At 36.5% G+C, this 17,155-nt stretch overlaps 1 protein-coding gene across 1 annotated transcript in view; it reads left to right on the top strand.

Annotated features, from left to right (window-relative positions):
• KYNU (kynureninase) overlaps positions 1-17,155 on the top strand; it is a 156,300-nt gene that overhangs the window by 93,119 nt on the left and 46,026 nt on the right. Inside the window, exon 10 of the mRNA XM_072613189.1 lies at positions 7,685-7,758. Coding sequence (XP_072469290.1) covers positions 7,685-7,758 — 74 coding nt within the window. The remainder of the gene's footprint in view (positions 1-7,684; positions 7,759-17,155) is intronic.

The following is a 17,155-nucleotide window of genomic DNA, read 5'->3' as shown; positions in this document are numbered from 1 at the left end:
ATGAATGTCTTTGAATACCAAGCAGTGGAGTTTGTATTTGATCCTAGAGGTGAAGGAGCCATGGGAATTGTAGTAGAAGGTGACATGTTTGAACCTGTGCTTTAGGAAAATCACTTTGACAGTTGAGTGAATAATAGATTATAGTAGGGAGAGATTTTATTAGGCAGACCAACCAGCAGGATATTGGAGTGTTTCAGATATGAGTTGATGAGGGCTTACACTTGAATGGGGGTAGTATCAGAGAAGAGAAGAGGGCATATTTTAGAGACGAGGCAAAAGTAAAATCAACAAGCTTTGGCAACAAATTGAATGTGAGGGATGAGATATATTGAGAAGTCAAGAATGACACCTAGGTTGGTAGCATAGAAGCTTAGTAGGATAGCAGTATACCCAAAGGTATTAGGGAAGTTTGAAATGAGGAAGGTTGGGAAAAAAAATTATGAGCTAAGTTTTGGACATGTTGAGTTTAAGATGGCTTTATCTTTTATCTACAGGGCATCCCAACTGAGTGTCTAATAGGTAGTTGAAATATGAGACTAGATGTAAATGGAAAGATTGAAGATGTTTAAGTATTCTGGAGCATAGAGATGAAAATTGAATACATGTAAGACAATATAGATAATAACAAGATAATAAGTGAAATAGGATAAAGGGAGAAGAAAAGAGGACACAGGAAAGAATGGTGTCAGATAACCTATAATTAGCAAATGTGACCTATATAAAGATCCAGCAAAGACTGAGGCACATTGTTTCAGATAGGCAGAAGGAGAAATAAGAGACAGCAGAGTCCCAAAAAACTAGAGAGAAGAAAGTTTCAAGGAGAATAGAGTATTTTACAGTATCCAATACTACAGAGGGTCAAGAGGGATGAGGACTGAAAAAAGTTCATTTGATTTGGCAATTAAGAGATCATTGGTAACTCTGGAGAGATCAGTTTCAGTTGAATGATGAGGTTGGAAGCATGCCATAATAAAGATAATTGGGGCTTAACTAGCATAATGAGAAAGTAACACGAGAGGATGTGGAAGCCTCTGTTTATTGATGGCCTTCTCAAGAAGTTTAGCTACAAAATGCAGGAAAGCTATGGGATGATAGCAGTGATGGATGAGTCAAGTAAGGATCACTTGATGAGGGATGGAGACATGTTTGTAGTAAGGAAACAGCAAATGGAGAAGGACTTACTGAAAATAAGTGAGAGGGGGCAGAGTAGTGGGAAGCAGTATAGCCAAGCTTCCTCCACAAAACTTCTCCAAATAGATCTAGAAAATGTATGTGATTTTCTCCAGATGAGGAGATCCAGTGTGTCATTTTTCCAGTTTAGTGTGGCAAATGAAGGCTCAAGCATCCAGGGATAGGCAGTACACCAGGGCAGAAGGAGGTCCCAAATCTAGTCTAGGGAACCACTAGAGCTGGGGTACTACCGCAAGAGGGGTAAGTGTCAACTTGAAGCTTTGTCACTCATTACTGAATTATGGGTCATAGATCCAGGATTGACTAAGAAAGAGACTTATGAACAGGGTTGATATCCCCAGGTAGGGGGACCCTGAGCAGTTTACGAAGAAAGAAAAAAGTTCAGAATCAACTAACAGCTGTGTGTTTCAAACCATAAGAGGAGATCAGGATCTCAGTTCCAGCATCTAGTCCAACCTGTAGAATGATAAGGGCAGAAATCTCAGAACAAACTCTAAACTAAAAGTATTTTCCAACTGGATGATAAAGGCCGAATCCATTAGTGTTGTACTGTAATTCAGATCCAAACCTAGGTCAGCAACTTGCAGAGCTTAGCTTCAGGGGCAGCAATCTGTCTTTGTCCTGCATCAAACCACTATAGTTGTACTGAAAGCTTGCAGGTCCCCAGTCTTTTACTGATATCCTGGAACTACATAAAATTCAATGCCCCCCAAGAAAGTAGCAACAAAACCAGCTCATATCTTTCTTAAGTGCAGCCCTTATGTCAAGATTGAAGTCAGAAAGTAGGCTGAAGGAATGAGAAAAAAGAGAAAACCTTATAAAGTGTCTATATGGCAGCAGGGAACCCCAAGAAACAAACCTAAAAAGAATGACTCCAAAACATTTATAAGAAAAGACTCAGAGAAAAAAATACAGGTTGGGAAAAAATTCAATTAGAATTCCTGCAAGAAATGAAACAAGAGTTTAAAATAGAAAAGTTTAAAAACAATTAATGAAATGAGAATACATAAACAAAAAAATGGAAAAGAAATGAAAGCTATTGAAGAAAGAATTGAAAAGGGAATTAATTAACAGCTTGGCATGAGAACTGCAAAACCTGTCCCAAGCAACATTAACTTTGTGAAAATTAGAATGCATCAAATAGAAGGCAATGATTTCATGAGACAACACGAAATATTAAAACAAAGTCAAAAGACTGAAAAAAATAGAAGAAAATGAAAAATATCTTATAGAAAAAGTAACTGATCTGTAAAACAGATCAAGGAAAGTATAGAACAAGGGAGGGGTAACGATGAATTGAGTTGAACTCTAGACACAGCAATCAACAACTGGTCCAATCCAGCACATTCATTAGAATCTGGGACCCCTATTGACAAGTATATGAGTCTGAGACTATAGGTTTTGAATCTGCAATCACAAAACATCTCTGAACACTGTTGAGCTGCTGTGTCTGTGTTTATCTCACTTCAAAGCTTAAACTAAATCTTTCACTCAGACACCTCAGCTCAGTGTCTGTCCTCTTAACTCACTCTGCAATATTAAGCTCAGCTTCCCCTCCAGATGCCCCTCCACAGACTCATGATTTCAAGATCCCTCTGTGTGTGTGTGTGTGTGTGTGTGTGTGTGTGTGTGTGTGTGTTAGAAGGATAGGTGTCCTTGAAATAGGTATCCTATCTTTCTAGGTATCCTAGGAGGATAACCGTCCATGAGAACTACAATTCCGAGAAGCCTATGCTTCCAGGTCAGCAATCTTTATGTGCCCTCAAGAAAAGTTAGTCTGAGGATATGTTTACATTCATGTGAAAACTAAAATGCAGAATTGAGATGAAACTTAAGTCTCCTTGAGCCACTAGAAAGTTTAGTTATTACCTCAATTATCTGAATATAACTGGAAAATACTTTATAGTATAAATTATATGGTCAATTACCTCTTTTTATGAAGTGATAGTATTTGAAAATGGTAGTTTTGCAACCCATTGGACAGTAGAAACTCCTTGTTCTTTTTTTTGTCTTTTAGCAAACTTATCTTCCAATGGGAAGAATTTCAATATCAGAGGTGGGGTATACATTAATTCATAAAAATTTGTTCACTTGCCTCAAGATATAGCATATTAATGGAAACAGGTATTTTACCTTTCTGTTAGAAATATTTTCTTCAGTACTTCAACTGGATTTAATGTTTTTTCAGTTTTAGATTTAATTAAATTTATTGTTTGAAGTATATAAATATATTTTATCAGAAAAGAACTGTTACTTCCCAACAATTCTCCAAATACCCTTACAAACATACCCCCTCAAAAAAAGTTTGTTGATTATTAACAGAAAGGACATAGCTTTTAACTTGTAGAATGTAGCAATAATATTGGCTACTATATAAAATCTTTCATTTCGAAAGAGTCTTTAACAAAGGGAGGAAAAAGGTGTTCAGCGAAGTTCATCAGAAGCAATTCAAACATTATAAACATTCTATTTTAGAAGAGGTAATCTGGTATAGTGTTTGGCTTAGTTAGGATACAAAGTTAGCTAGATAATAGAGGTGGGGGTAGCTAGTCTCTATGAATGTGCACAGAGCACCACTGATAGAAGTCCCCGCCCGGGAGATCATGGGGAGTCGGCTTCCTATAGAACTATGATAACATAAAATAGAATTGAAGAGACTTTGAAGCATCATGTATGTACATTCAGTAACTAGTTCCTGTCTGCTAACTATGTGGTAGACACAGCCTTTTTGATAGGCTTTAGTGAGGGGACCAGAAGTGGGTATAGGAAGGCATTCAAAAAGACCCTTTTAAACCTTGTTTTTCTTTTCACTTGGTTGGACTTCTTCTCTTAAAGTGATTCTATCCTAGCTAATAGCTTCTGGGTTAGATACAGTGCTATAAGGTCTTCTCCAGGGGTTTGCTAGTAAATATTTAATAGTAGGCTCTCAAAAAAAAGTTTGCAGGACACACTTTTTCGTTTACTGTGCAGAATTAACATTTCCTCTTTCGCTTTCTTAAACCTAGAAATCAATGAAATAATAAATCAAAGCCTGATATGTAGTGTTAGTTTATTTCTAAGCTATAAATGCTTACACTGAGAATTTAACAATCATATATCAAGACAGGTGGACCTGATCCCAACATACCACTGACCTTCTCCCTCCAAAACCAAACCAATAAAGCTTCCTGAATATGCGCCTCAAATCTTCAACTGCCTCTGTGTTTGATCTTTCATTTTAGGTGAAAATATTGGATATCCCTGACCTTTCAGAACTCATGAATTGAGTTCTTTCACCTAAAATGACAGAATAAATTATGAGGCAAAGAAGCAAGGTCTAAATTCACAGGGTCACATCTTGGTCATAGAGGAAGAGGACCGAAAACGTCTTTCCTTACACAATTGTATCTTACTGGGCACTGTCAGGAAAGGAATCCCACCAAACAGAATGGTCCAAGCAAGAATTAGGAAGGGCTAGGTCAAAGAGAGCTTTTTAGAAAATACTCCTCACCTAAGTTCCTGTTCCTGTCACACCCTGTCAATCAAAGATGCTGCTGCTATCTATCCACCATGTCATAAATTAACTGGAACCAGTTACAGAATGTCCCCACATTCTTGTAATTCTATACAAGGCCCTTCCATTACAGGTCATAGTGACTGTCTTGGAATCAGGCTCTCTAGTCTCTGCCTCTTTGGCACTCTGTGCTTGCTCATGGGGACTAGTCAGTATCCTGCGAAAACTAGATTCAGTGTTTGTTAAGTGCTTATTATGTGCTAGGCATCATGCTGAGTGCTGGGGATACAAATGGCAAGACAGTCCCTGCCTGCAAGGAGCTTACATTCTAATAAAGGTAAGACAAAATACATTTTAAAAAACAGTTAAAAGGGCAGGAAGAAGTCCTAGGAGTGAATCCAGAGCTCTGGAGGAAGGGAGATGAAAATAATGGCCTCGGTGCTTGTGGAGGACTAGATAAGGCAGAAGCTCTCCTGTCAGAGGTGGAATCAAAAGTTCCGGTATGGAGCAGGTAAGAGTGATTGCTGTGGTAGCTGTGGCTTGCTGTAGAGATGGCCAGAAGGGGACTTCAGTTCACTTCTTCTCTGTAACATTTAATCGCAGTGTCATCATTGCTAATGCACTTAAGCTCCACCAGCTTCAGTTTTTTCATGTGTAAAATGGAAATAATAGTGTCTAATTCACAGGACTGTTTTTCGGGATCAAAGGAGATTGATACATGTAAATATTTTGCAAACCTTAAGAGCTACAAACATTTGTTATTATTTTTAAATTTTGACTCTTCCTTTATATAACTGAAGTTAAATTTCAGTCAGCTGAAAATATTTCAAATGAAGGACATATTAAACATCTTTTGACATAACATCTTTTCTTCTAAACAAGTATTCCATCTAATTCTCTTTCTCTCTCTCTTTTTTTTTTTTTACAGAAAGTCACTCAGTAAACATTTACTAAGCATTTATTATGTGCCAGACACATGTGTACTAAACTCTAGTGACAAAAGGAAAAGCAAAAGACAATCCATATTCTCAAAAAGTTCATAGTTAAAGGGGGGAGAGAGCAATTTTTTATATATGCAAATTAATGATATGTGTATGTGGTTATGCATATGGCAAACTGGAAATAATCAACAGAAGGAAGGCACTAGAATTAAGAAAAGGCTTTCTATAATAATTGGGATTTTAGCTGGGACTTGAAAGAAGCCAGGAAGATTAGGAGGTGAATGTGAAGAGGAGAGTGTTCCAGGCAAGGGAAGCAGTCAGTGAAAATGGCCAGAGTTGGGAGATGGAGTATCCTATTCAAGGAAAAATAAGGAGCTCAGTGTCCCTGAATCACAGAGGGGAAGGGGAAGGTATAAAAATACTAGAAAGGTTGGTAAGTTGGGCTAGGTTATGAATGGCTTTGAATGCCAAACCATGGGTTTTTATCTGATCCTAGAAGTGATAAGGAGCTCCTAGAGGTTATTGGGGGGGGGGGTGCGGTGTCTGTGACATGGTCAGAATTGAACTTTGAAAAGATCACTTTCACAAATCATGCATTTTTCAACCGACTCCTAGTTGAGTAGCAAATTGTATACTTTATCTTGTGTCTTTTTTAATTTTTACTGTCCAAAATTGGTAACTATTTTTGACCATGGCTTTTTACAAAACATACATGCTTATACTTGTATGTTTCCCCGTTTCCAAAATTATTAATTTGTTCCTGGTTTACTTTCAGATTTTTTTCCCCACAATTTAAAAAAAAAATGTAGTAAATTAAGAAAATGGATAGGGTACAATGACTTTGTACAGAAATTCTCTCGATAAGATGAAATTCAGCCTAAATGTGTTAGATGAACTTGAGTCATAGAAGATAGTTTCCTATCATAGTGCAAAAGACTTTATTCTTTTTAGACCAAGATGGAAGCAAATACTGAAATCTTTCTATATGGAAATGCAAAGTTCTCTTTTTAGTAAATTCATTTCTAATTGTGAGGATGGAATCTACAATTTGAGGCAGAACCAGAGCCTTGAGATGTAAAAGTTCAAATGATCCTGAAAGAGGCTTCTCAGATGAGATTCACTATAAATGCTACACTTGAACCATATTCTATTAATTTCTGATCATGTCTTCCAAATAATCCCACACACAAAGTTGTTACTATGCTTCCTTCATTACTCTTGGTGTCATATGTAACTTTTCCCTGTTACTATGATGGTATGGGCAATTAGATGTGGAATATGGCATTTCATCTGTCTTATTCCCAGTGTGTGAACTCTAAGGCTACAATTGATAAGACTTCAGTATGTTGTTGAGTGATATAGATAATCTGGACTAACTGAATGTTTTTGTTCAGTTTAACTTAACTTTATACTTAGACACTCAAGTATAAAAGGAATTACTTTTATCCACCTTATCCAAGTAATTTAAAACTATGTCAGAGAACTTTTAGATCAGGGATAATTTCTGAGGAATGTCTCTCAAGATGATGATTCACTGAAACAACTTCCTGGGTCTAATCTTAAAATCAATTTGCTACTAACTTAATATTAGTTCTGTCCAGACTATTTTCCATTTATTGTCAAGTATATCAGATGGGATAAAAATAGATTGCTAAAGCCTAGCTCAATTACATCCGTCAGTTTTCCCTCCATTTACCAGGCGTACTCTTCAGCTGCATGTAGAAATTTGATTATCTTGGCAGGAGGACTTGCACTTTGCAATCTCACCATGTCTAACCCATCCCTAATAATCTGTTTTCTTAGTATTTGCCAAAAGTTTAATTTCTGTATTCTTTCTCAAATCAATTTTTTTCATTTATTAATCATTTGTAATTTACCACATTAGATTCATTCTTGAACAGCAGGTCTTGTCCCCAGCTGATGGCTGCATGGAAAAACAATAATAATAACTAAAATAAATCAACATGTTCTACTGGTATAAATTTTTGTTCCTGAAATATTTCAAATTTTAATTTCATCATACAGATTTTAAAAACATATATATAATTTCTCTATTCAGTATTTAAATTCAGGAGCAGGAGGTCTTGCTGGCGCCTTCATTCATGAAAAGCATGCACATACGATGAAACCTGCGTAAGTATTTTTAGTGATATAAAAATTTAGATGAGTCTCCTCCAAATTGTTCTGTGGAAGTGGATAAAACATTTATTAAGGAATTTGTGAAATTTAAGTTGCAGATGTTATCCAATGAGAATTTAAGTAAATTATAATTATTTTAAATATTCCATTAATAATCATAGATGAACTCTCTAGAGTATAGTTGATTGAATAAGAAATTTAATCATAAAACAATACTATCAATATTATTTTAAAAAGTAACCACACTAAAGCACAAAAGATAATTTAATGTAAAGGGAATACTTTAAATATTCTTTTTAAAACTATACTTTTAAAAATTTCAACTGTCTCACATTCATGCACAAATCAAAGGAAGCTTCACTGCTGTGTCTAATAGCTTCTTAAATGTGGCATGTTTTTATTAAAATTATACCTACTTTTAAAGCTGCAGATATGTGAAGATCCACTACAGGAATATTGCCTGTTCTCAAATACTTTATAATCCATGAAAACTGCAGTAGCTGAACGACAGATTGACTGTGTAAAAATGTAATACTTTTCTATTTTATATTACCATTCTCATTTTTCAGGGACACTAGGAATGTGAATTTAATATCACAAAAAAATGTATACCTTTTCTTGTTGTCTGGAGAACTTATAGATACTTCCTTTTATTTTTATCTAGCACCAAAACTGAATCACATGCTGAAAAGGGGAAAAATACAGTGCTTATGTTAGAGTATATGTGATGACGAGACGGTCTAGACTCTTAATAGATAATATAATAATGTTTGATTAGTTCTCTGAAGCTTCTCAGCCATTGGCAAAGTGGTATAATCTTTACGAGAATTACAATCCTTTTTTATTTAAATCAGTAATGTAGTTAACAGAATGTCAGAGTATCTGTGGTATGGTGCATATAAACTCTAAATTTAAGATAATTTTCAGAAATTAGTTTGAACTTTCCCATACTTTTTAGGATTTGTTGATTTTGGTAATAATTTTGGTAATTCAGATACTTTGAAAAGTGACAATCTTTGTAATCTCTACAAAGAAGGACATTTTCCCCATTTCCCAACCTCTTTGGGATGATCAAAGGGAAATATGTTCCATATCAAAATATATTTTGTCTTTTTTAAAATAAATACATAATCTGTTACTCATTCAGTGAAACTTGCTTCTTATATTTTCTAGCAGAATAATTTTGTCATGTAGCAAATGTTCTTAAACGTAATTCTTATCTTTCCCTTAACTACATATTTTTGCTCTCCTTACCGTGTTTTTCATTATATTTACTTACTTCACTGGTTTTTATTGATCTGGGTATTCCCTCCACTGGCAGAGATCTCATTTGCTCTGTAACTTAGAAGATGATCTTTGAGAAATGGCATGGCTTACAAATTCATCATCCTGCAGTCTGCTAGGTGTTGAGATTCTTTAAATTTGACTTGTCAGGTCCACAAGCCTCAGGCAAATAGTCAATTAATGAGCCCTTACTTAAAGATCTTACCATTTGGTAGGATCTGCCAGAGCTTACACTTACTCTGCATAGCTTTCTAGAACCTATGCTTATCTCTGTCCCATGATAGGTCTTTAATGAAGACCTAATGAAATAGGTCTTTAATGAATGTTAACTGTATTTTATAATCCCAAAAGATAGGCCTTTATTGTCTAAGATAATAAAACAATGCTGTAAATACACAGTAATGTAGGGATTGATTTCAGAGCAGAATTCTTAAAAAAAAAGTTTCTGAATGGCCCAAAATTAGACTTAAAGCCTGGAATGGAATACTCTGTGGTATAGGTCTATTGCCCCACCTCAAAATGCTCTCTGGTTTGTACTCTGAAACTAGCTTTTTTCATTTTAAGGATCTCTAAAGCATTGCTTGAGTTGTAATTTCCAAAAGAAGGAAAATGTATTTATTTAATGGAGGGAAAAGCAAGAGGTTCCAGTTTTATTATTAACTTTGTAATTTAACATTTTTCTGTGTCTCAGTTTTTTTCAGGTATGTACCTATGTAATTTACAAGATTGTCATTTACATAAACTGAAAATGATGTAGTGAATGTGCTTAGGAAAAAAAAACAGAAGTTCTTTATAGATGTAAAGAATAGAAAATTTTTCTCTCTTAGACTGAACAACTGGGGAGGCTTTGCACTCTCAGGCTGGGTTCTTTTCCCTAGGCACTAATGCCCATAGCCTCCTGACTGTGTCTTTGAGAACCTGGGTTAGCAACATGCTCTTGGTGTAGCTTCTCCCTGGATTTTTTGATCATTTCTCTCTCCAATGTTCTTTTTTATTTTATTTTTTTAAAAAAACCCTTGTTGGAGCAGTTACAAGGAAGCTGGGCTACTCTGCCTCTACTGACTTTATCATTTGGAAGAGAACCTGTGTGCATAGTAGGCATTTAATTTTGAATAGAACCTATAAAATGAAGATAATAATTTTTGTGCTACCTATCTAACCAGGCTATTGTGAGAAAATATTGTGTAAACTTCAAAGAGCTATTGTAATGAGTTATTATATTAATATATTTCCTAAATGTATGCAGCCTCTGGCCTTACAGGGCTAGAAATGTTTGCATTAGTATCATCATCATATACATTAACAACACAATATCACATTAAGTATCTCATCCATCCTGAGAGAGCAGGAGAGTGTTCTTACCTGCTTTAAAAGTGGTATAACTTAGATAGTGGAAGCTTAGTGCTTCTGATTTCTATTCTAAACTAACTGTAGAGATGAGAATAACAAGGAAAAATCTAGCTCAGGGGTGGGGAATCTGTGGCCTTCTAGGTCCTCAGGTGCAGTCTTTTGACTGAGTCCAAGTTTAACAGAACAAATCCTTTTATTAAGGGGATTTATTCTGTGAAGTTTGAATTCAAAGGGCTGGACTTGAAGACTTAGAGGGTCACATGTGGCTTTGAGGCCTCAGGTTCCTCACCCTTGATTCTTTATCTTATAAAATGAACAGGACAAGATAAAATATGCAACATGAGGCCTGATAATATTTTGTCTCATGTTCTAATATGCAAAAAATTACTTCTATCTAAAAGTTATAGAAACACCACTATTGTGATACATATGCATGGTTGGCTGTTGTTCTTTGTTCTCAAAGAGGACCAAAATGACATCACCATGATAAAGTGAAGTTTCAGTGTGTCTTACTGTGGCTGATCAGACCAATAGGAGCTCGGAATGCTCTACCACAGGTTGGGCACAAATAATCTGCATGAATATTTGGGGTGGATACTCCAAATTTGCACATTCCTACATTTACTTTGTGCTTTCTCAATTCTGCTTTGCTCATAGAGCACAGCACCCTTTCTGATGTGGGCAGGCCATGCTGAGTGGTCCTGTGCCAGTGTCTTCCATGTTGCACAGTCAAATCCAAAGTTCTTGAGAGAGACCTTGAGAGTGTCCTTGTATTGCTTCTTCTGACCACCATGTGACAATCTGCAAGTTCTCCATAAAATAGTCTTTTTGGCAAGTGTACATTTTGCATTTGAACAACATGGCCAGCTCATTGGAGCTGCACTCTCTGAAGCATACTTTGAATGCTTGGCAGTTCAGCTTGAGCAAGGACTTCATTGTCTGGTACCTTATCCTCCCAGATTATCCTCAAAATCTTCCTGACAGTTCAAATGGAAGCGATTCAGTTTCTTGGCATGGTGCTAGTAGACTGTCCGTATTTCACAGGCATACAATGAGGTCAGCACAATGGCTCTGTAGACCTTCAGTTTGGTAGTCAGTCTAATACCTCCTCTCCCCCAAACTTTTCTTCTGAGCCTCCCAAACATTGTGCTAGCTCTGGCAATGCCTGCATCAACCTCATTGTTAATGTGTACAGATACATATGCATAACCTCTAAGGTGAATGCTCCTGACCTAAATCAACAACTTTGGTATTTGAGAACAGACAGAAAGGCAAATGAATCATCAGTATCATTTAGACAGCTATCTCTCCTGATAAAATTTTGGTGCTCTAATTATAGAGCCTTGTTGAGTTCAAATTCAACACATATTACTTAACTGGTTGGTCAATAAGATTAATTGAGTTAGATGCTGAGGATACAAAAATGACAAATTATATGATCTCTGCCCTCCAGAAACTTAAAGTCCAATAGGGTGATGAGACAAATTTATACAAATGATTTATACAAATAATAATAAATTTACACAAATGATAATAATAAAAGTCATAAAATGGTTAAGTGCATAGAAGAGGTCAAACATAGCCTGGAAGATTCAAAGGAAGGACAATCACTTCCAACTAGAGTAATAAGGGGAGTCTTCTTCATTAAGCGGATATACTTCAGCAAGATTATGAATGATATAAGGATGTCAATAGGTAGAAATGAGGGAAAAATCATGCAGAGGTAATAAAATGTTGAAAAAGTCATAGAGACAAGATCAAGTAGCAATGAGTACTCCAGTTTGATTAGAGTATGGCATATGGAGAGAAGTATATAAAATAAAGCTATAAAGGCAATGTTATTAAATTATTATATATTGTCATGTGACTGTTCTCTCTACTTCAAATCTGTGCCCATTCCAATCCATCCTCCATTCATCCACTCAGCTGCCTTCTGAAATACAGGTCCAGTCATGTCAAACACCACCACTCCCCACAATGAGATCTAGTAACTCCCTGTTTCCTCTAATATCAAATATAAAGTCTTTTGTTTGGCATTTAAAATCCTTCATAACACTGCCATTTCCTGCCTTTTCCACCTTCTCTCACTTTATAACCTCCTACACACTATAATTTAGCTATGCTGACCTACTCATGGCTTTCAAACTTCACCTTCCATCTCTCATTGCTGTGCTTTTCCACTGGTTGTCTTTCTGCCCCTCTCCTTCAACACTGTTTTCTTTGCTTCCTTTAAGACTTGGCTAAAGCCCACCTTCTGCAAAAGGCTTGTCCCAGTCCCTCAAAGTTCTTATGCTTCCCTTCAGATTATGCTCAATCAACTCTGTATATCTCTTGTATATACCTATCTACCTGTTGTCTCCCACATTACAGTGTATCCCTTGAAAGTGTTTTGCTTTTATATCCCCAGTGCTTACCTAGCACAATTGGGGCAGCTAGGTGGTGCAGTGGATAGAGCACCAGTGCAGGAGTCAGGAGGACCTGAGTTGAAATCTCACCTCAGACACTTGACACTCACTAGCTGTGTGACCTTGGGTGAGTCACTTAACCCCAATTGCCTCATCTTGGGTCATCTCCAGTCATCCTGATGAATATCTCGTCACTGGATTCAGATGACTCTGGAGGAGAAGTGAGGCTGGTGACCTGCACACCCCTCCCTCACTCAAAACAAAGTCAAGTGCAAGTCATGTCATTATTTCTCTGATGGCATGGTCTTCCTTGGCAACGAAAGATGAACACACACACTTAGCACAATACCTGGCACAAAGTAAACGCTTGTTGACAGAATACTACAGTTGGATGGGCAGCCTATTGAGTTAAGTTATTACATGAATCTCAGACAGTTACTGAAGGTGAATGATGAACTGAGTCCAGAATTACATGAGAAGAGCAGGCTGTATTGCATGTAGGACATCATGCTGTACTTTTAGTGATCTCAAGTTGCTCTCTACTGCAAAAACTTTGGTCAATATTATCCTGATGACTGCATATTTAAAACTGCAAATCATGGGACACCATGATCTTGAAGCATTCAGAGTTTCAGGTGACCTAATAAGCAATGGAAAATTTCATAAAACTATGTATAGGCTGTGACATAATGCCAAAGATGGCTTTTATTTGAGAAGTGGCATCAAAGATGTATGATTACAAAAGCCAGTGACAGGTTGTAGACTGAGAGCAAGGATAATACATAGGCAGTGTTAAAATTAATTATCTGAAATAAAAAGGAAACTGAGGACAAAGTCACCAAGTCATCTATAATTTAATTTTAAAAGCTAGCCTTTGCATACCAAATCAGATCACCTGACTCCTCAGAGATCAGAGACCAGGAGTGATTTAGAGAGATGATTTTTATATCAAAAAAGGAGGAATTGGAAAAATTATAGAAACTTGTTTTGAACATAGTTCAATTGTACAAAGCAGGTCACCTGACTAGTTAGCTTCTCACAGACTTTCTTAACCCTATGTCAGGCATCCTTTTCTCCAGGTGGTGTATTTTGTAACCAGAAAGTATGCTGGGAAAGAGGAACTTGTGGTCAGTGTTTAGCCATGCCCCCTCCCTTCAAACTTCCTTAGCAAACTCTATGACTCAACTTTGATTCTACCTAAAGAAAAAGCAAAAAAAAAAAGGGGGCTTAGCTTACCCCCTGGATAAGGCTTCTCCAGCCACCAGAAAGGGGAACTTGGCCTCTGGTCAACCCCTCTTTCTGCTTAGCTTTGGTCAACCACCCTTTCTGCTATAAAGGGTGACTTAGTCTTTTTGAAAAACCTTATAATCTTGTGATTATTGTATTCTTCTAAATTATCTGCTACCAAATGATAAAGTCTTCGCAATCTATTTATTCACTACATCTCTAGGTAACCTAGACTTAAGAGACTATGTTAGTCTGGCTTTGTTGTTAGGGGTAACTTTTCTTTTCTTTTTTTATATTAATTTTATGTATTTTTAGTGTTCTACAATCACTACCATAAAACTTAGATTTTTTTCCTCCTACTGTATGATTAAGGAAATTTATGGTTAGGATTCACACCTACAATAAGACACACTTGAGAAGAAGAAGCTGGATATTTTATTGATTTACAGTAAAAAGGCAAATGCACAGTTTATAGCAATAGCATCAATAATTGATATATTCTAACACTAATATAATTATAGCAATACTAATATAGATATAAGAGGAAATAGAAAAACATCACCAATCCAGGGAGGTACCAACTCCTGAAGTTTCTCGGCTGGGGAATCCCGGGATATAGATTTCAGGGTCTGAATTGGGAGCAAGAGGTCCCAGGCAGAGCATCCTCTTTATGGGTGAGATTCCAAAGTTCTCCTCAGAACAGAGACCTAATAAACCCTTCCAAACAAAGAAGGCTGACTGCCAACAAAGAGGCTAATTGCCAACTATCCTGTACATTGTTCATCGAGAGGGTAGGCAGACCTCATGATGGCGTACATATGTGATGTTCACCCTTGGAGAACTGGCTAAGTCCTCAAGACAGCAGATGTTCCATGTTTGTGTGAGGTTTATCATGTCTTCAAGGTCCGAGTTCACTTGGGGGACACAACAGCCTATGTGCAAGGCCTGCACTGAAATATGGAAGAACTTCTAAGTTCATTTACCTACCCACCCCTCATCTACCCCCTCCCTCCCCAAAACAGCATACAATTCTATATAGGATCTACACATACATTCCTATTGAATACATTTTCACTATAGTCATGCTGTGTAGAAGAACTAAAATGAATGAGAGATATCATATAACAAATCAAAACATAATACACACACACACACACACACACACACACACACACACACACACACAAACACAAATTGATCTGCTATATTCTGCAATTGAATTCCATCATCCTTTCTCTGGATGTGGAAGGCATTTTGCCTTAGAAGACCACTGAGAATTTTTTTGTAAGTCCTTGCATTGCTATGAAGATCCAAGTCTACCAGAAAAAACTCTCTCACACTGTGTCGTTGCTGTGCACAAAGTTCTCCTGGTTCTGTTCCTTTTGCTCAGCATCAGATCAAATAAATCTTTTCAGGCCTCTCTGAAGTCTTCTTGTTCATCATTTCTTGTAGCGCAATAGTATTCCATTACATTCATATACCATAATTTATTCAACCATTCCCCAATTGATGAGCATCCCCTTGATTTCCAGGTTTTTGCCACTACAAATAGTGCTGCTATAAATATTTTTGTATGTGTGGGACCCTTTCTCATTTTTATGATAATCTTGGGGGTACAATCCTAGAAGTGATATTGCTGGGTCAAAGGGTACGCACATTTTTGTAGCCCTTTGGGCATAATTCCAAATTGCTCTCCAGAATAGGTGGATGAGCTCACAGCTCCACCAACAATGAATTACTGTTCCAACTCTCCCATATTCTCTGCAGCATTTACCATCTTCTTGTTCTGTCATGTTTGCTGATCTGATAGGTGTGATGTGGTACTTCAGAGGTGTTTGATTTGCACCTCTCTAATCAAAAGTGATTTAGAGCATTTTTTCATATGATTACAGATATCTTTAATTTCTTCCTCTGAAAATTGCCTGTTGATATCCTTTGACAATTTATCAATTGGGGAATGACTTGTATTGTTGTACATTTGACTCAGTTCTCTCTATATATTCTAGAAATGAGGCTTTTATCCCCAAGATTAGCTGTAAAAATTCTTTCCCAATATACTATTCCCCTTCAAATTTTGATTTCATTGTGTTTGGTTGTGCAAAAACTTTTCAGGTTTAATGTAATCAGAATTATCCATCTTGCACTTCATAATGCTTTCTATCTCTTCTTTAGTCAAAAATTCTTCTCTTCTCCAGAAATCTGATAAACTCGCTATTCCTTGCTTCTCCAGTTTGTCCATGGTATCAATCTTTATACCTAGATCATGTACCAATTTGGACTTTATTCTTATATATGTTGTCAGGCATTGGTCTATGCCTAGTTTCTGCCACACTGTTATCCAGTTTTCCTAGCAATTTTTGTCTAACAGTGAGTTCTTATGGCAGAAGCTGGGATCCTTGGGTTTATCAAACAGATTGCTATATTCTTTGTCTACTGTGTCTTGAGTACCTAGCATATTCCACTTATCTAACTTTCTGTTTCTTAGCCAGTACTAAGTGGCTTTGATAATTGCTGCTCTATAATACAATTTGAGATCTGGTAGAGCTAGGCCACCTTCCCTAGCATTTCTTTTCATTAGTCCCCTTTATCTTCTGAACTTTTTGTTCACCCAGATGAATTTTGATAATATTTTTTCCGGTTCTAGAAAATAATTATCTGATAGTTTAATTGGTATGGCACTAAATAAGTAAATTAATTTAGGTAAATTGTAATTCTTATTATATTGGCTCAGCCTACCCACCAGCAACTGATGTTTTTCCACTTAATTAGATCTGACTTTATTTGTGTGAAAAGTGTCTTATAGTTTTGTTCATATAGTTCCTGGGTTTGTTTTGGTAGGTAAACTGCCAAATATTTTATAGTGTCTAACCCAGCTTTAAATGTGATTTCTCTTTCTATCTCTTGCTATTGGGCTTTGTTCCTAATACATAGAAATGCAGAAGATTTGTGTGGGTTTATTTTGTAATCTGCAACTTTACCAAAGTTGGTTACTATTTCAAGTAGTTTTTTTACTTGAATCTCTGAGATTCTCTAAGTATATCATCATATCATCTGCAAAGAGTGATAACTTAGTTTCTTCTTGCCTTTTTTAATTCCTTCAATTCCTTTATCTTGTCTAATTGCTA

Source organism: Notamacropus eugenii, chromosome 5 (assembly GCF_028372415.1).
Source record: "Notamacropus eugenii isolate mMacEug1 chromosome 5, mMacEug1.pri_v2, whole genome shotgun sequence".
Classification (NCBI taxonomy): Eukaryota; Metazoa; Chordata; class Mammalia; order Diprotodontia; family Macropodidae; genus Notamacropus; species Notamacropus eugenii.
The sequence above is the reverse complement of the archived record's forward strand: the minus strand, read 5'-3'. Positions and strand labels throughout refer to the sequence as shown.